The sequence below is a fragment of the Trachurus japonicus genome, chromosome 16 (assembly GCF_045865225.1).
Source record: "Trachurus japonicus isolate A0001 chromosome 16, Traja_1.0".
NCBI classification, from domain to species: domain Eukaryota; kingdom Metazoa; phylum Chordata; class Actinopteri; order Carangiformes; family Carangidae; genus Trachurus; species Trachurus japonicus.
Genome location: NC_140922.1, coordinates 33,503,076 through 33,518,276, shown reverse-complemented (window position 1 = coordinate 33,518,276; position 15,201 = coordinate 33,503,076). Strand labels below are relative to the sequence as shown.

At 40.4% G+C, this 15,201-nt stretch overlaps 2 protein-coding genes across 2 annotated transcripts; both read left to right on the top strand.

Annotated features, from left to right (window-relative positions):
* Positions 1–4,825: 4,825 nt before the first annotated feature.
* On the top strand, positions 4,826–6,223 carry LOC146972710 (E3 ubiquitin-protein ligase TRIM35-like). Its single transcript, XM_085803140.1, has one exon. The coding sequence runs from the start codon at positions 4,826–4,828 to the stop codon at positions 6,221–6,223; it is 1,398 nt and encodes a 465-aa protein (XP_085659266.1).
* A 1,200-nt stretch (positions 6,224–7,423) lies between these two features.
* Positions 7,424–8,842, top strand: LOC146972709 (nuclear factor 7, brain-like). Its single transcript, XM_085803430.1, has one exon. The coding sequence runs from the start codon at positions 7,445–7,447 to the stop codon at positions 8,840–8,842; it is 1,398 nt and encodes a 465-aa protein (XP_085659556.1). The 5' UTR covers positions 7,424–7,444.
* Positions 8,843–15,201: the final 6,359 nt, after the last annotated feature.

Below are 15,201 nucleotides of genomic sequence, written 5' to 3'. Positions count from 1 at the left end.
AGATGAAGAGGACGATCATATTCATCATGTTGTTTAAAGGTTGGGTCTGGAGTTTTGTGCCCAAAAATAAACATTAGACTTAAGTACAAATGAAATCTGTCTTAATCGTCACCTATGGACTTCTAGTCCTGTGTGGTGGGGGCTGTTTCTGCAACTATATGTTGGGGGCATTATTATAATCCCCTTACTTTAAAGGCAATTTAAGTAAAAATTGGCACTACTTACCCTGCTCTCCCCTACATGTAAAATAAAAACATATGGCAATATGGAACTTGAAATTGGATCAGTTTCATATATTGATACGTTTATGTAAAACTATGTTTCTTATAACACACATATATATATAAATATAGATGGATAATATATATCCATCAATGCTTGTCAATATATGTTGATATTATATATAAAATAGAATAGCTATTAAAAACAGTATAGGTTCCAAAAACATGATACTCAATGATTAAATTACTTATTTTTAACATAAATGCTGCCTGTATTAGACAATTATAACCTAAATACTAATATATGTCAGTTACTGTCAGTAGTGATAAGACATTTGAAACTGAACATTTTGCAGCAGCTTTAATTTCTGTGACTAAACACCTAATAAATAACTCTCCAACACTTAACCTGTCAGTTCAGTGCAGTATTAGTGTTTTCACTTCAAAAACTCAACAAAATACAAAATTTACCGAAACATTTGCACAAATTGTATAACATTTACAAAAATTTATTGAAGGAAAAACTCCAAATGAAACGTTTTTAAGTGTGTTCAGGTTCAGAAAAACAGAGTAAAGTTCCATCCGTGTGTCTTGGTGTTGATGGTGCAACACTGCCACCTGGTGTTGAGATCTGACACTGCATGAGTCTGAACGGTTTGATTTTGACCTTTGACCTTTTAATATTAATGGAAAGTAAGACAAATACATCTACTCTATCTTCTTACATCAATTCTTACAAGTTATTCTCCTAAAATGAGTGCTCCACTACATTGCAATGACTCCATTACTCTTGTATATAAAGACATTTTCAATATTATCTTTCATAATGTAATATTTTATTTTGCGTTCAATATTAAATCATATTAATTTCAATGAATCAGTGATAAAAATGCAACATAAAGACATCATGTACAATATAACAATGTATTAATTATTATTGATATATTTTGGGTTTGATTGAAACGTAATGAACTGATGTGTTCATTCTACTGAGTCATCGCTTGTTGGGAAAATGACCTCTGACACACACACACACACACACAACCTCCTGACACACATACAGACTGGACCCTGAGTTGACATGAAGCATATGCATTGTTACACACAATGGAGATGAATGGAGGTTATCATGCTCTGATGCAGCTGTGTGTGTGTGTGTGTGTGTGTGTGTGTGTGTGTGTGTGTGTGTGTAATATTGTTATTCTGTTTTCTTTCTGGTCTTCTTCTAGTCCTTCATACTTTGTGCTATTTCAACAATTCCTATATCAAAACGTGCAGCTTTTTCTGGACTTTATCGGATATATTCAAATTTTTCATACTTTTTCAAATATTTAACTTTTTCTTATTTGTTTCAGCTTTTTTTTTTTTTTAAGTATATTTTTTGGCTTTTCATGCCTTTATTTGATAGGACAGTTGAGAGTGTGACAGGAAATGGGAGGTAGAGAGCGGGGGAGTGACATGCAGGATTGGACCGTCCGACGCGGGATTCGAACCAGGGCCTCAACACATAGGGCGGGTGCTCTACCAACTGAGCTAAACACCGCCCCTGTTTCAGCTTTATAATGGGTGTGTGTTGCGTGGCTGTGCTCTCTGTGGCAAAGCGCCAGAGTAAAGGTTAGTGGTCATGAGGTTGTGGGTTCAATTCCTGGTTCAAATTTTGCCTCAACAACAATTATAGTGAATTATTTTCCCAGTCGTCCTCTGTTGACTTCTGATAACTTGCTTCATGTTGAAACTGCTGCTCTCAGCCTGAAATTCACAGAAATTTTCATTGTAAGTCATTCAAGCTTGACTCTCAAGCTTTCTTGGTGTTGACACAGTGTGTTTCCAACAGGTGCAGCTTTGGGCTCGTTAACTTCAGAGTGAGACAGAGTGCAGCTCATCAACAGACAACAGTCTCTGTAACTGTGTGTACACTGTGGCTTTGAGGCAGAGTGAAAGTCTACTGACCATGAGGTTGTGGGTTCGATTCCTACCTCGGTCAAACATTTGTATGGTGATCACTATTTGCTAATTCTGCAACAGCGTTCAGCTGCTTTCAGCATTCACACCATTTCCATTCTTGGAAATGCTTTTTCTAGTTCAAATTATGTAAGTCTCTCTGATATTTTGAGCACATGATGAGACACAGAACAAGTTTGTGTGCAAATTAGGACATTTTTGTGGGCTTCACACACACTTTCACTCAAAAGATGTTTCCATACATTTTCACAGCTAGAAACCTCCCAGTGAAGCTGTTACCAGTGAAGGTGTCAGTGACAGTGGAGCAGAGCAGTTAGAGATAAAGAGGACTCAACTCAACTCAACTCAACTTTATTTATAGAGCCCTTTAAAACAACCACAGCTGAAACAAAGTGCTGTACATAATGCAACAGAAACGATCATATTCATCATGTTGTTTATTTCTTAAAGGGAAAAGTCAGTTAATTGAACCTGTTAAACTTCACCTGTCCTCCTGCTGCCTCATTATTACACTTTGACTTTTTTACTACTTTTCTTTTGTGTAAATTATTTTCACTCTTATCACTCAATTACTGAACATTTGATTCTTCTTCTCTGAAAGAGGATCTGGAGTTGTTCTCCAGATGAAAAAATGTCGAACATGAAAAGATGAAATGTGATTCTTGTTTAATTAAATATGTAAAACGTTTGTATCTGTTCACATGCAATGATCTAAAATGTATTAACATGTCACTTCATCACAAAAGCTGAATGTACATTTGTTCCTGTTTTTCATCAACATAATAAAATGTTGTCTTGACTTGGATTCATATTCAGCTTCGTCTTTAACGTCTCCTGCATCTACACAACATCCCATTCTCTTTATAATTAGCAGCAGAGGTGGAGGAAGTGTTGAGATGAAGTACTGACACCACAATGTGTACAAGTACTTGGCACAGGTACAAGTACTGCACTTAAACAGCTGCTTCATTCCACACAAAGAATCAAGATATTCACACCCAGGTTTTTCTAACTGATAAAGCAGCTTCCTGACCACAAGTATGTCAAGTTTCAAAGCTGTCAGAGCTTGTGTTATCAATCTACATGAGTGTATATGTCTGGACACCCACACACACACAACATGGTATGACAAGGAAATGTGTACGGTATACCGTTTTTTTGTTTTTGTTTTTTTACATCCCTATGCACAACAGTAATTTATTTATTTATTTATAAAAGAACACATGAAAAGACCCTTTCTAAAACGAGGCACATGCCTAGAACTGCTCCTCTACATTAATCTGGACTAACCTGTTCAACATTCAGTCACTTTTCAAAGCTCCGCCCCCTCACATGACTCACCTGAGATAAACCAGGAAACAGTGCATTGGACTCTGTCAGTCCCAGAGACCAGTGTTGTGCTAGTTACTGAAAAATAGTAACTAGTTACAGTTACTAGTTACTTCGTTAAAAAAGTAACTCAGTTAGTAACTCAGTTACTTAAACCAAAAAGTAATGCGTTACTGAAAAAGTAACTTTTTCGTTACTTTAAAACTTTTTTTCCAATGCTCCCATTAAATAAAGGTTGATTGAATCCCTCTCTAACTATCATTTCAGTTCTGTAGCTACTGATGCTGATGAAGAAACACGTGTTTTTATCTGTAAAATTTTATCATCATGCTGCATGATGTCAGCATGTAGGCTACAACAGCTTTGACCTAACAGAACTGCAAAAAAAATCTTGAGGATACGTCTTACTTTGACTGAGTTACATTCAAGAGCCTGTTTTCAATGACGGAAATAAATTCACTCCGGTGGTAATTTTTTATCGATCGATCAGCTGTGTACTCCTTCGTAGTTTACCCAGAGCGATCAGCTGTGTTTAGCGTTTCATGTGTCATAATTCGAGTCCGTCTGTCGGACTCCAACCGCTGCTGCTTGGTGGAGTGGGTGCTTGTGTCTCGCTGTGACTCTCGAGCTGTGTCCCAGTTGAGGGGCTGCAGCCTGAACTGACACACAGCTTCGGTCTCGGATGCTGCGTTAGCTAACGTTACCTTAGCTCGCCGTCATGCCCTGCCCAGAGAATCGCTCTGACCTGTCCAGTCCTCAGTCTTCATGGAGCGTGTTTGATTACGTGTGGGACGCTAGAGGGCGGCCGCAAAGTGCTTTGTTTTTCGCAGTGTCACATTGCGTTCTGTCTTTCTTTCAATTCAATGAAACTTTATTGATCGCTAGGATGTTATGGGACGTGTGTGCAGCTGTAAAACCTCACCAGAAGGAACGGAGTAACGCAGCGTTTGGTAACGGTAACGGAGTTACTGGTTTAAAAAAACAACGCGTTACGTTATTAGTTACTGAAAAAAGTAACGGCGTTACGTAACGGCGTTACTAATAACGCGTTACTACCCAACACTGCCAGAGACGCAGACTGAAGAAGAGACGATCAGATTCAGCTTCAGACCAAACCAACAACTTCCTGAGAGTGAGTCCAGCTACAACACTGCTGCTTCAACCTGCCGACACTCCACACACTGAAGGTGAGTTTGACTAAAACCTGCACTCAGAGTCACAGTAAACTTCAGTCAAGTCAGTAGAGGAGGGAGGGGAGCCATGACTGACTCTACTTCCTGTCTGCTGTGTTTTCAGCTTCACTCACAGACTAAATGGCTTCCAGACTAGAGGAGGATCTCTGCTGTCCGGTCTGTACCGAGGTCTTCAGAGATCCTGTTGTTCTGTCCTGCAGCCACAGCTTCTGTAAAGACTGTCTGAAGAGCTGGTGGAGAGAGAAACAAGATCAACTGTGTCCAGTTTGTAAGAGGAGATGTTCGAAGGATCATCCACCTAATAACCTGGTGTTGAAGAACCTGTGTGAGAGCTTCTTACAGCAGAGAGAGCAGAGATCTTCAGAGGCTCTCTGCAGTCTGCACTCTGAGAAACTCAGACTCTTCTGTCTGGACCATCAGCAGCCAGTGTGTCTCGTCTGCAGAGATTCAAAAAAACACACCAACCACAGAATCAGACCCATCGATGAAGCTGCTTCAGACCTCAAGGAGGAACTTGAGGAAACTCTGGAGCTCTTAAAGAAGAAGTTAAAGGGTTTTGAAGAAGTTCAAGTGAAGTTTGGTCAAACAGCAGAACACATTAAGGTCCAGGCCCGACACAAAGAGAGGCAGATTAAGGAGCAGTTTAAGAAGCTTCACCAGTTTCTAGAAGAGGAAGAGGAGGCCAGGATGGCTGCACTGAGGGAGGAAGAGGAGCAGAAGAGTCAGAGGATGAAGGAGAAGATGGAGGCTCTGAGCAGAGAGATAGCAGCTCTTTCACACACAGTCAGAGCCACAGAGGACGAGCTGAGAGCTGAAGACGTCTCATTCCTGCTCAACTACAAGGCTGCAGTGGAAAGAGTCCAGCAGCGCCCCCTGCTGGAGGATCCACAGCTGGATTCAGGAGCTCTGATAGACCAGGCCAAACACCTGGGCAACCTGACCTTCAACATCTGGAACAAGATGAAGGACATGGTCTCCTACAGTCCTGTGGTTCTGGACCCAAACACTGCTGGTCCAGAACTCATCCTGTCTGAAGATCTGACCAGTCTGAGACGAGGAGACAAACAGCAGCTTCCTGACAATCCAGAGAGGTTTGATTATATCTACTGTGTCCTGGGCTCTGAGGGTTTTAACTCAGGGACTCACAGCTGGGATGTCCAGGTTGGAGACAATACAAACTGGGGACTGGGTGTGATAACAGAGTCTGGGCAGAGGAAAGGAGGCAACATACTGCCTAGATTATGGAGGTTAGGGTTCTATGGAGATAAATACTTAGCAAAGTCACCATCAACTCCAGTCACTGTTCTCCCAGAGCAGAAGCAGCACCAGAGGATCAGAGTGAATCTGGACTTGAACAGAGGAAAACTGTCGTTCTCTGATCCTGATACTAACACACACATACACACCTTCACACACACTTTCACTCAGAAGATGTTTCCACTCATTTTCACTGGTAGTAACCTCCCAGTGAAGCTGTTACCAGTGAAGGTGTCAGTGACAGTGGAGCAGAGCAGTTAGAGATAAAGAGGACGATCATATTCATCATGTTGTTTATTTCTTAAAGGGAAAAGTCAGTTAATTGAACCTGTTAAACTTCACCTGTCCTCCTGCTGTCTCATTATTACACTTTTCCTTTTTTACTACTTTTCTTTTGTGTAAATTATTTTCACTCTTATCACTCAATTACTGAACATTTGATTCTTCTTCTCTAAAAGAGGATCTGGAGTTGTTCTCCAGATGAAAAAATGTCGAACATGAAAAGTTTAAATGTGATTCTTGTTTAATTAAATATGTAAAAAGTTTGTATCTGTTCACATGCAATGATCTAAAATGTATCAACATGTCACTTCATCACTAAAGCTGAATGTACATTTGTTCCTGTTTTTCATCAACATAATAAAATGTTGTCTTGACTTGGATTCATATTCAGATTTGTCTTTAACGTCTCCTGCATCTACACAACATCCCATTCTCTTTATCATTAGCAGCAGAGGTGGAGGAAGTGTTGAGATGAAGTACTGACACCACAATGTGTACAAGTACTTGGCACAGGTACAAGTACTGCACTTAAACAGCTGCTTCATTCCACACAAAGAATTCAGATATTCACACCCAGGTTTTTCTAACTGATAAAGCAGCTTCCTGACCACAATTATGTCAAGTTTCAAAGCTGTCAGAGCTTGTGTTATCAATCTACATGAGTGTATATGTCTGGACACCCACACACACACAACATGGTATGACAAGGAAATGTGTATGGTATACTTTTTTTTTGTTGTTGTTGTTTTTTTACATCCCTATGCACAACAGTAATTTATTTATCAGAGAACACATGAAAAGATCCTTTTTAAAACGGGGCACATGCCTAGAACTGCTCCTCTACATTAATCTGGACTAACCTGTTCAACATTCAGTCACTTTTCAAAGCTCCGCCCCCTCACATGACTCACCTGAGATAAACCAGGAAACAGTGCATTGGACTCTGTCAGTCCCAGAGACGCAGACTGAAGAAGAGACGATCAGATTCAGCTTCAGACCGAACCAACAACTTCCTGTGAGTGAGTCCAGCTACAACACTGCTGCTTCAACCTGCCGACACTCCACACACTGAAGGTGAGTTTGACTAAAACCTGGACTCAGAGTCACAGTAAACTTCAGTCAAGTCAGTAGAGGAGGGAGGGGAGCCATGACTGACTCTACTTCCTGTCTGCTGTGTTTTCAGCTTCACTCACAGACTAAATGGCTTCCAGACTAGAGGAGGATCTCTGCTGTCCGGTCTGTACCGAGGTCTTCAGAGATCCTGTTGTTCTGTCCTGCAGCCACAGCTTCTGTAAAGACTGTCTGAAGAGCTGGTGGAGAGAGAAACAAGATCGACTGTGTCCAGTTTGTAAGAGAAGATCTTCAAAGGAACAACCACCTCTTAGTCTGGTGTTGAAGAACTTGTGTGAGAGCTTCTTACAGCAGAGAGAGCAGAGATCTTCAGAGGCTCTCTGCAGTCTGCACTCTGAGAAACTCAGACTCTTCTGTCTGGACCATCAGCAGCCAGTGTGTCTCGTCTGCAGAGATTCAAAAAAACACACCAACCACAGATTCAGACCCATCGATGAAGCTGCTTCAGACCTCAAGGAGGAACTTGAGGAAACTCTGAAGCCCTTAAAGAAGAAGTTAAAGGGTTTTGAAGAAGTTCAAGTGAAGTTTAGTCAAACAGCAGAACACATTAAGGTCCAGGCCCGACACACAGAGAGGCAGATTAAGGAGCAGTTTAAGAAGCTTCACCAGTTTCTAGAAGAGGAAGAGGAGGCCAGGATGGCTGCACTGAGGGAGGAAGAGGAGCAGAAGAGTCAGAGGATGAAGGAGAAGATGGAGGCTCTGAGCAGAGAGATAGCAGCTCTTTCACACACAGTCAGAGCCACAGAGGACGAGCTGAGAGCTGAAGACGTCTCATTCCTGCTCAACTACAAGGCTGCAGTGGAAAGAGTCCAGCAGCGCCCCCTGCTGGAGGATCCACAGCTGGACTCAGGAGCTCTGATAGACCAGGCCAAACACCTGGGCAACCTGACCTTCAACATCTGGAACAAGATGAAGGACATGGTCTCCTACAGTCCTGTGGTTCTGGACCCAAACACTGCTGGTCCACATCTCATCCTGTCTGAAGATCTGACCAGTGGGAGACGAGGAGACAAACAGCAGCTTCCTGACAATCCAGAGAGGTTTGATTATTACTCCTCTGTCCTGGGCTCTGAGGGTTTTAACTCAGGGACTCACAGCTGGGATGTCCAGGTTGGAGACAATAAAGACTGGGGACTGGGTGTGATAACAGAGTCTGTGCAGAGGAAGGGATTCAACATGTGGTCTGGATTATGGAGGTTATGGTTCAATGGAGTTGAATACTCAGCATATTCACCATCAACTCCAGACATTGTTCTCCCAGAGCAGAAGAAGCACCAGAGGATCAGAGTGAATCTGGACTTGAACAGAGGAAAACTGTCGTTCTCTGATCCTGATACTAACACACACATACGCACCTTCACACACACTTTCACTGAGAAGATGTTTCCATACATTTACACTGGTAGAAACCTCCCAGTGAAGCTGTTACCAGTGAAGGTGTCAGTGACAGTGGAGCAGAGCAGTTAGAGATAAAGAGGACGATCATATTCATCATGTTGTTTAAAGGTTGGGTCTGGAGTTTTGTGCCCAAAAATAAACATTAGACTTAAGTACAAATGAAATCCGTCTTAATCGTCACCTATGGACGTCTCATTCCTGCTCAACTACAAGGAATGAGACTGTGTCTGTGACTGATGTGTGTCAGTTACTGTCAGTAGTGATAAGACATTTGAAACTGAATATTTTGCAGCAGCTTTAATTTCCGTGACTAAAAACCTTTTAAATAAGTCACTCACTAACACTTAACCTGTCAGTTCAGTGCAGTATTTTCACTTCAAAAACTCAACAAAATACAAAATTTACCGAAACATTCGCACAAATTGTATAACATTTATAAACATTTATTGAAGGAAAAACTCTAAATAAAAAGTTTTAAAGTGTGTTCACATTCAGAAAAACAGTTTCATCAATGTGTCTTGGTGTTGATGGTTCAACACTGCCACCTGGTGTTGAGCTCTGACACCGCATGAGTCTGAACGCTTTGATTTTGACCTTTTACCTTTTAGTAATATTAATTGAAAGTAAGACAAATACATCTACTCTATCTTCTTACATCAATTCTTACAAGTTATTCTCCTAAAATGAGTGCTCCACTACATTGCAATGACTCCATTACACTTGTATATAAAGACATTTTCAATATTATCTTTCATAATGTAATATTTTATTTTGCGTTCAATATTAAATCATATTAATTTCAATGAATCAGTGATAAAAATGCAACATCATGGCATTATTTTGACCATGTATTAATTATTATCGATATATTCTGGGTTTGATTGAAGCATAATGAACTGATGTGTTCATTCTACTGAGTCATCGCTTGTTGGGAAAATGACCTCTGACACACACACACACACACACACACACACACACACACACACACACACACACACACAACCTCCTGACACACATACAGACTGGACCCTGAGTTGACATGAAGCATATGCATTGTTACACACAATGGAGATGAATGGAGGTTATCATGCTCTGATGCAGCTGTGTGTGTGTGTGTGTGTGTGTGTGTGACTGACCTGACACATGTTATGAGCTGCATCCTGTGTCAGTCTGATGTAGTGTGTGTCTGTGTTTACAAACATTTAAACGAGCGCCAGGTGGGTTGTTTATGAAGTTAACGAGCTCTGGCCTGAGAATCAGAGGTTACCACGGCAACTTGAGATGGTTGCCAATGACGATAGGGGCCCCCCAGGCTGAGACAGACAGAAACGTCAAGAAAAGGAGCGATTTTCTGCCCCTGCACTGATCTCCCATTTAGGCTTACTGTGACAAAACGGTAACTCCTATCAGAACAAAACACAGATCAACGTTGCTCTAAGGACTTCCTGAAAAATGTGGTACGATTTGGTGTTTCTACAGTAAATATTTTGGAGACGCTGGCAATTTTAAAACATCAGTCCGTTCTGCTTCTCTCAGAAAATCTTTGTATTGGAGTCAATGAGGAGCAGAGACAGACGTGGCCGCACTCAGAGGCTGATAATTAGTGTGAATGCTGAAGGCAAATATTGGCAAATATTGTTATTCTGTTTTCTTTCTGGTCTTCTTCTAGTCCTTCATACTTTGTGCTATTTCAACAATTCCTATATCAAAACGTGCAGCTTTTTCTGGACTTTATCGGATGTATTCAAATTTTTCATACTTTTTCAAATATTTAACTTTTTCTTATTTGTTTCAGCTTTTCTTTTTTTTAAGTATATTTTTTGGCTTTTCATGCCTTTATTTGATAGGACAGTTGAGAGTGTGACAGGAAATGGGAGGTAGAGAGCGGGGGAGTGACATGCAGGATTGGGCCGTCCGACGCGGGATTCGAACCAGGGCCTCAACACATGGGGCGGGTGCTCTACCAACTGAGCTAAACACCGCCCCTGTTTCAGCTTTATAATGGGTGTGTGTTGCGTGGCTGTGCTCTCTGTGGCAAAGCGGCAGAGTAAAGGTTAGTGGTCATGAGGTTGTGGGTTCAATTCCTGGTTCAAATTTTGCCTCAACAACAATTATAGTGAATTATTTTCCCAGTCGTCCTCTGTTGACTTCTGATAACTTGCTTCATGTTGAAACTGCTGCTCTCAGCCTGAAATTCACAGAAATTTTCATTGTAAGTCATTCAAGCTTGACTCTCAAGCTTTCTTTCTTGGTGTTGACACAGTGTGTTTCCAACAGGTGCAGCTTTGGGCTCGTTAACTTCAGAGTGAGACAGAGTGCAGCTCATCAACAGACAACAGTCTCTGTAACTGTGTGTACACTGTGGCTTTGAGGCAGAGTGAAAGTCTACTGACCATGAGGTTGTGGGTTCGATTCCTACCTCGGTCAAACATTTGTATGGTGATCACTATTTGCTAATTCTGCAACAGCGTTCAGCTGCTTTCAGCATTCACACCATTTCCATTCTTGGAAATACTTTTTCTAGTTCAAATTATGTAAGTCTCTCTGATATTTTGAGCACATGATGAGACACAGAACAAGTTTGTGTACAAATTAGGACATTTTTCTGGTCTTCACACACACTTTCACTCAGAAGATGTTTCCATACATTTTCACTGCTAGAAACCTCCCAGTGAAGCTGTTACCAGTGAAGGTGTCAGTGACAGTGGAGCAGAGCAGTTAGAGATAAAGAGGACGATCATATTCATCATGTTGTTTAAAGGTTGGGTCTGGAGTTTTGTGCCCAAAGATAAACATTAGACTTAAGTACAAATGAAATCCGTCTTAATCGTCACCTATGGACTTCTAGTCCTGTGTGGTGGGGGCTGCGTCTGCAACTATATGTACATATATTAGTTGGGGGCATTATTATAATCCCCTTGCTTTAAAGGCAATTTAAGTAAAAATTGGCACTATTTACCCTGCTCTCTACATGTAAAATAAAAACATATATGGCAACATGGAACTTGAAATTGGATCAGTTTCATATATTGATACGTTTATCTAAACCTATGTTTCTTATAACACACATATATAAATATAGATGGATAATATATATCCATCAATGCTTGTCAATATATGTTGATATAAAATAGAATAGCTATTATAAACAGTAGGTTCCAAAAACATGATACTCAATGATTAAATTACTTATTTTTAACATAAATGCTGCCTGTATTAGACAATTATAACCTAAATACTGTCAGTTACTGTCAGTCATAGTAGTGATAAGACATTTGAAACTGAACATTTTGCAGCAGCTTTAATTTCTGTGACTAAACACCTAATAAATAACTCTCCAACACTTAACCTGTCAGTTCAGTGCAGTATTAGTGTTTTCACTTCAAAAACTCAACAAAATACAAAATTTACCGAAACATTTGCACAAATTGTATAACATTTACAAAAATTTATTGAAGGAAAAACTCCAAATGAAACGTTTTTAAGTGTGTTCAGGTTCAGAAAAACAGAGTAAAGTTCCATCCGTGTGTCTTGGTGTTGATGGTGCAACACTGCCACCTGGTGTTGAGCTCTGACACCGCATGAGTCTGAACGTTTTGATTTTGACCTTTGACCTTATAATATTAATGGAAAGTATCACTAATACATCTATTCTATCTTCTTACATCAATTCTTACAAGTTATTCTCCTAAAATGAGTGCTCCACTACTTTTCAATGACTCCATTACACTTGTATATAAAGACATTTTCAATATTATCTTTCATAATGTAATATTTTATTTTGCGTTCAATATTAAATCATATTAATTTCAATTAGTTATAAAAATGCAACATCATGGCATTATTTTGACCATGTATTAATTATTATCGATATATTCTGGGTTTGATTGAAGCATAATGAACTGATGTGTTCATTCTACTGAGTCATCGCTTGTTGGGAAAATGACCTCTGACACACACACATACACACACACACACACACACACACACACACACACACACACACACACACACACACACACACAACCTCCTGACACACATACAGACTGGACCCTGAGTTGACATGAAGCATATGCATTGTTACACACAATGGAGATGAATGGAGGTTATCATGCTCTGATGCAGCTGTGTGTGTGTGTGTGTGTGTGTGTGTGTGTGTGTGTGTGTGTGTGTGTGTGACTGACCTGACACATGTTATGAGCTGCATCCTGTATCAGTCTGATGTAGTGTGTGTCTGTGTTTACAAACATTTAAACGAGCGCCAGGTGGGTTGTTTATGAAGTTAACGAGCTCTGGCCTGAGAATCAGAGGTTACCACGGCAACTTGAGATGGTTGCCAATGACGATAGGGGCCCCCCAGGCTGAGACAGACAGAAACGTCAAGAAAAGGAGCGATTTTCTGCCCCTGCACTGATCTCGCATTTAGGCTTACTGTGACAAAACGGTAACTCCTATCAGAACAAAACACAGATCAACGTTGCTCTAAGGACTTCCTGAAAAATGTGGTACGATTTGGTGTTTCTACAGTAAATATTTTGGAGACGCTGGCAATTTTAAAACATCAGTCCGTTCTGTTTCTCTCAGAAAATCTTTGTATTGGAGTCAATGAGGAGCAGAGACAGACGTGGCCGCACTCAGAGGCTGATAATTTGTGTGAATGCTGAAGGCAAATATTGGCAAATATTGTTATTCTGTTTTCTTTCTGGTCTTCTTCTAGTCCTTCATACTTTGTGCTATTTCAACAATTCCTATATCAAAACGTGCAGCTTTTTCTGGACTTTATCGGATGTATTCAAATTTTTCATACTTTTTCAAATATTTAACTTTTTCTTATTTGTTTCAGCTTTTTTTTTTTTTAAGTATATTTTTTGGCTTTTCATGCCTTTATTTGATAGGACAGTTGAGAGTGTGACAGGAAATGGGAAGTAGAGAGCGGGGGAGTGACATGCAGGATTGGGCGGTCCGACGCGGGATTCGAACCAGGGCCTCAACACATGGGGCGGGTGCTCTACCAACTGAGCTAAACACCGCCCCTGTTTCAGCTTTATAATGGGTGTGTGTAGCGTGGCTGTGCTCTCTGTGGCAAAGCGGCAGAGTAAAGGTTAGTGGTCATGAGGTTGTGGGTTCAATTCCTGGTTCAAATTTTGCCTCAACAACAATTATAGTGAATTATTTTCCCAGTCGTCCTCTGTTGACTTCTGATAACTTGCTTCATGTTGAAACTGCTGCTCTCAGCCTGAAATTCACAGAAATTTTCATTGTAAGTCATTCAAGCTTTCTTTCTTGGTGTTGACACAGTGTGTTTCCAACAGGTGCAGCTTTGGGCTCGTTAACTTCAGAGTGAGACAGAGTGCAGCTCATCAACAGACAACAGTCTCTGTAACTTTGTGTACACTGTGGCTTTGAGGCAGAGTGAAAGTCTACTGACCATGAGGTTGTGGGTTTGATTCCTACCTCGGTCAAACATTTGTATGGTGATCACTATTTGCTAATTCTGCAACAGCGTTCAGCTGCTTTCAGCATTCACACCATTTCCATTCTTGGAAATGCTTTTTCTAGTTCAAATTATGTAAGTCTCTCTGATATTTTGAGCACATGATGAGACACAGAACAAGTTTGTGTACAAATTAGGACATTTTTCTGGGCTTCACACACACTTTCACTCAGAAGATGTTTCCATACATTTTCACTGCTAGAAACCTCCCAGTGAAGCTGTTACCAGTGAAGGTGTCAGTGACAGTGGAGCAGAGCAGTTAGAGATAAAGAGGACGATCATATTCATCATGTTGTTTATTTCTTAAAGGGAAAAGTCAGTGAATTGAACCTGTTAAACTTCACCTGTCCTCCTGCTGTCTCATTATTACACTTTTCCTTTTTTACTACTTTTCTTTTGTGTAAATTATTTTCACACTTATCACTCAATTGCTAAACATTTGATTCTTCTTCTCTGAAAGAGGATCTGGAGTTGTTCTCCAGATGAAAAAATGTCGAACATGAAAAGTTGAAATGTGATTCTTGTTTAATTAAATATGTAAAAAGTTTGTATCTGTTCACATGCAATGATCTAAAATGTATTAACATGTCACTTCATCACAAAAGCTGAATGTACATTTGTTCCTGTTTTTCATCAACATAATAAAATGTCGTCTTGACTTGGATTCATATTCAGCTTCGTCTTTAACGTCTCCTGCATCTACACAACATCCCATTCTCTTTATAATTAGCAGCAGAGGTGGAGGAAGTGTTGAGATGAAGTACTGACACCACAATGTGTACAAGTACTCGGCACAGGTACAAGTACTGCACTTAACTCTTTGACTGCCAGCCATTCTCACAGCAGCTTCCTCCAGCTTGCCAGACATTTTCCAGCTTTTTGACTGATTTTCATAGACCCACCATATATTATGTACTGTTACTACATACACATT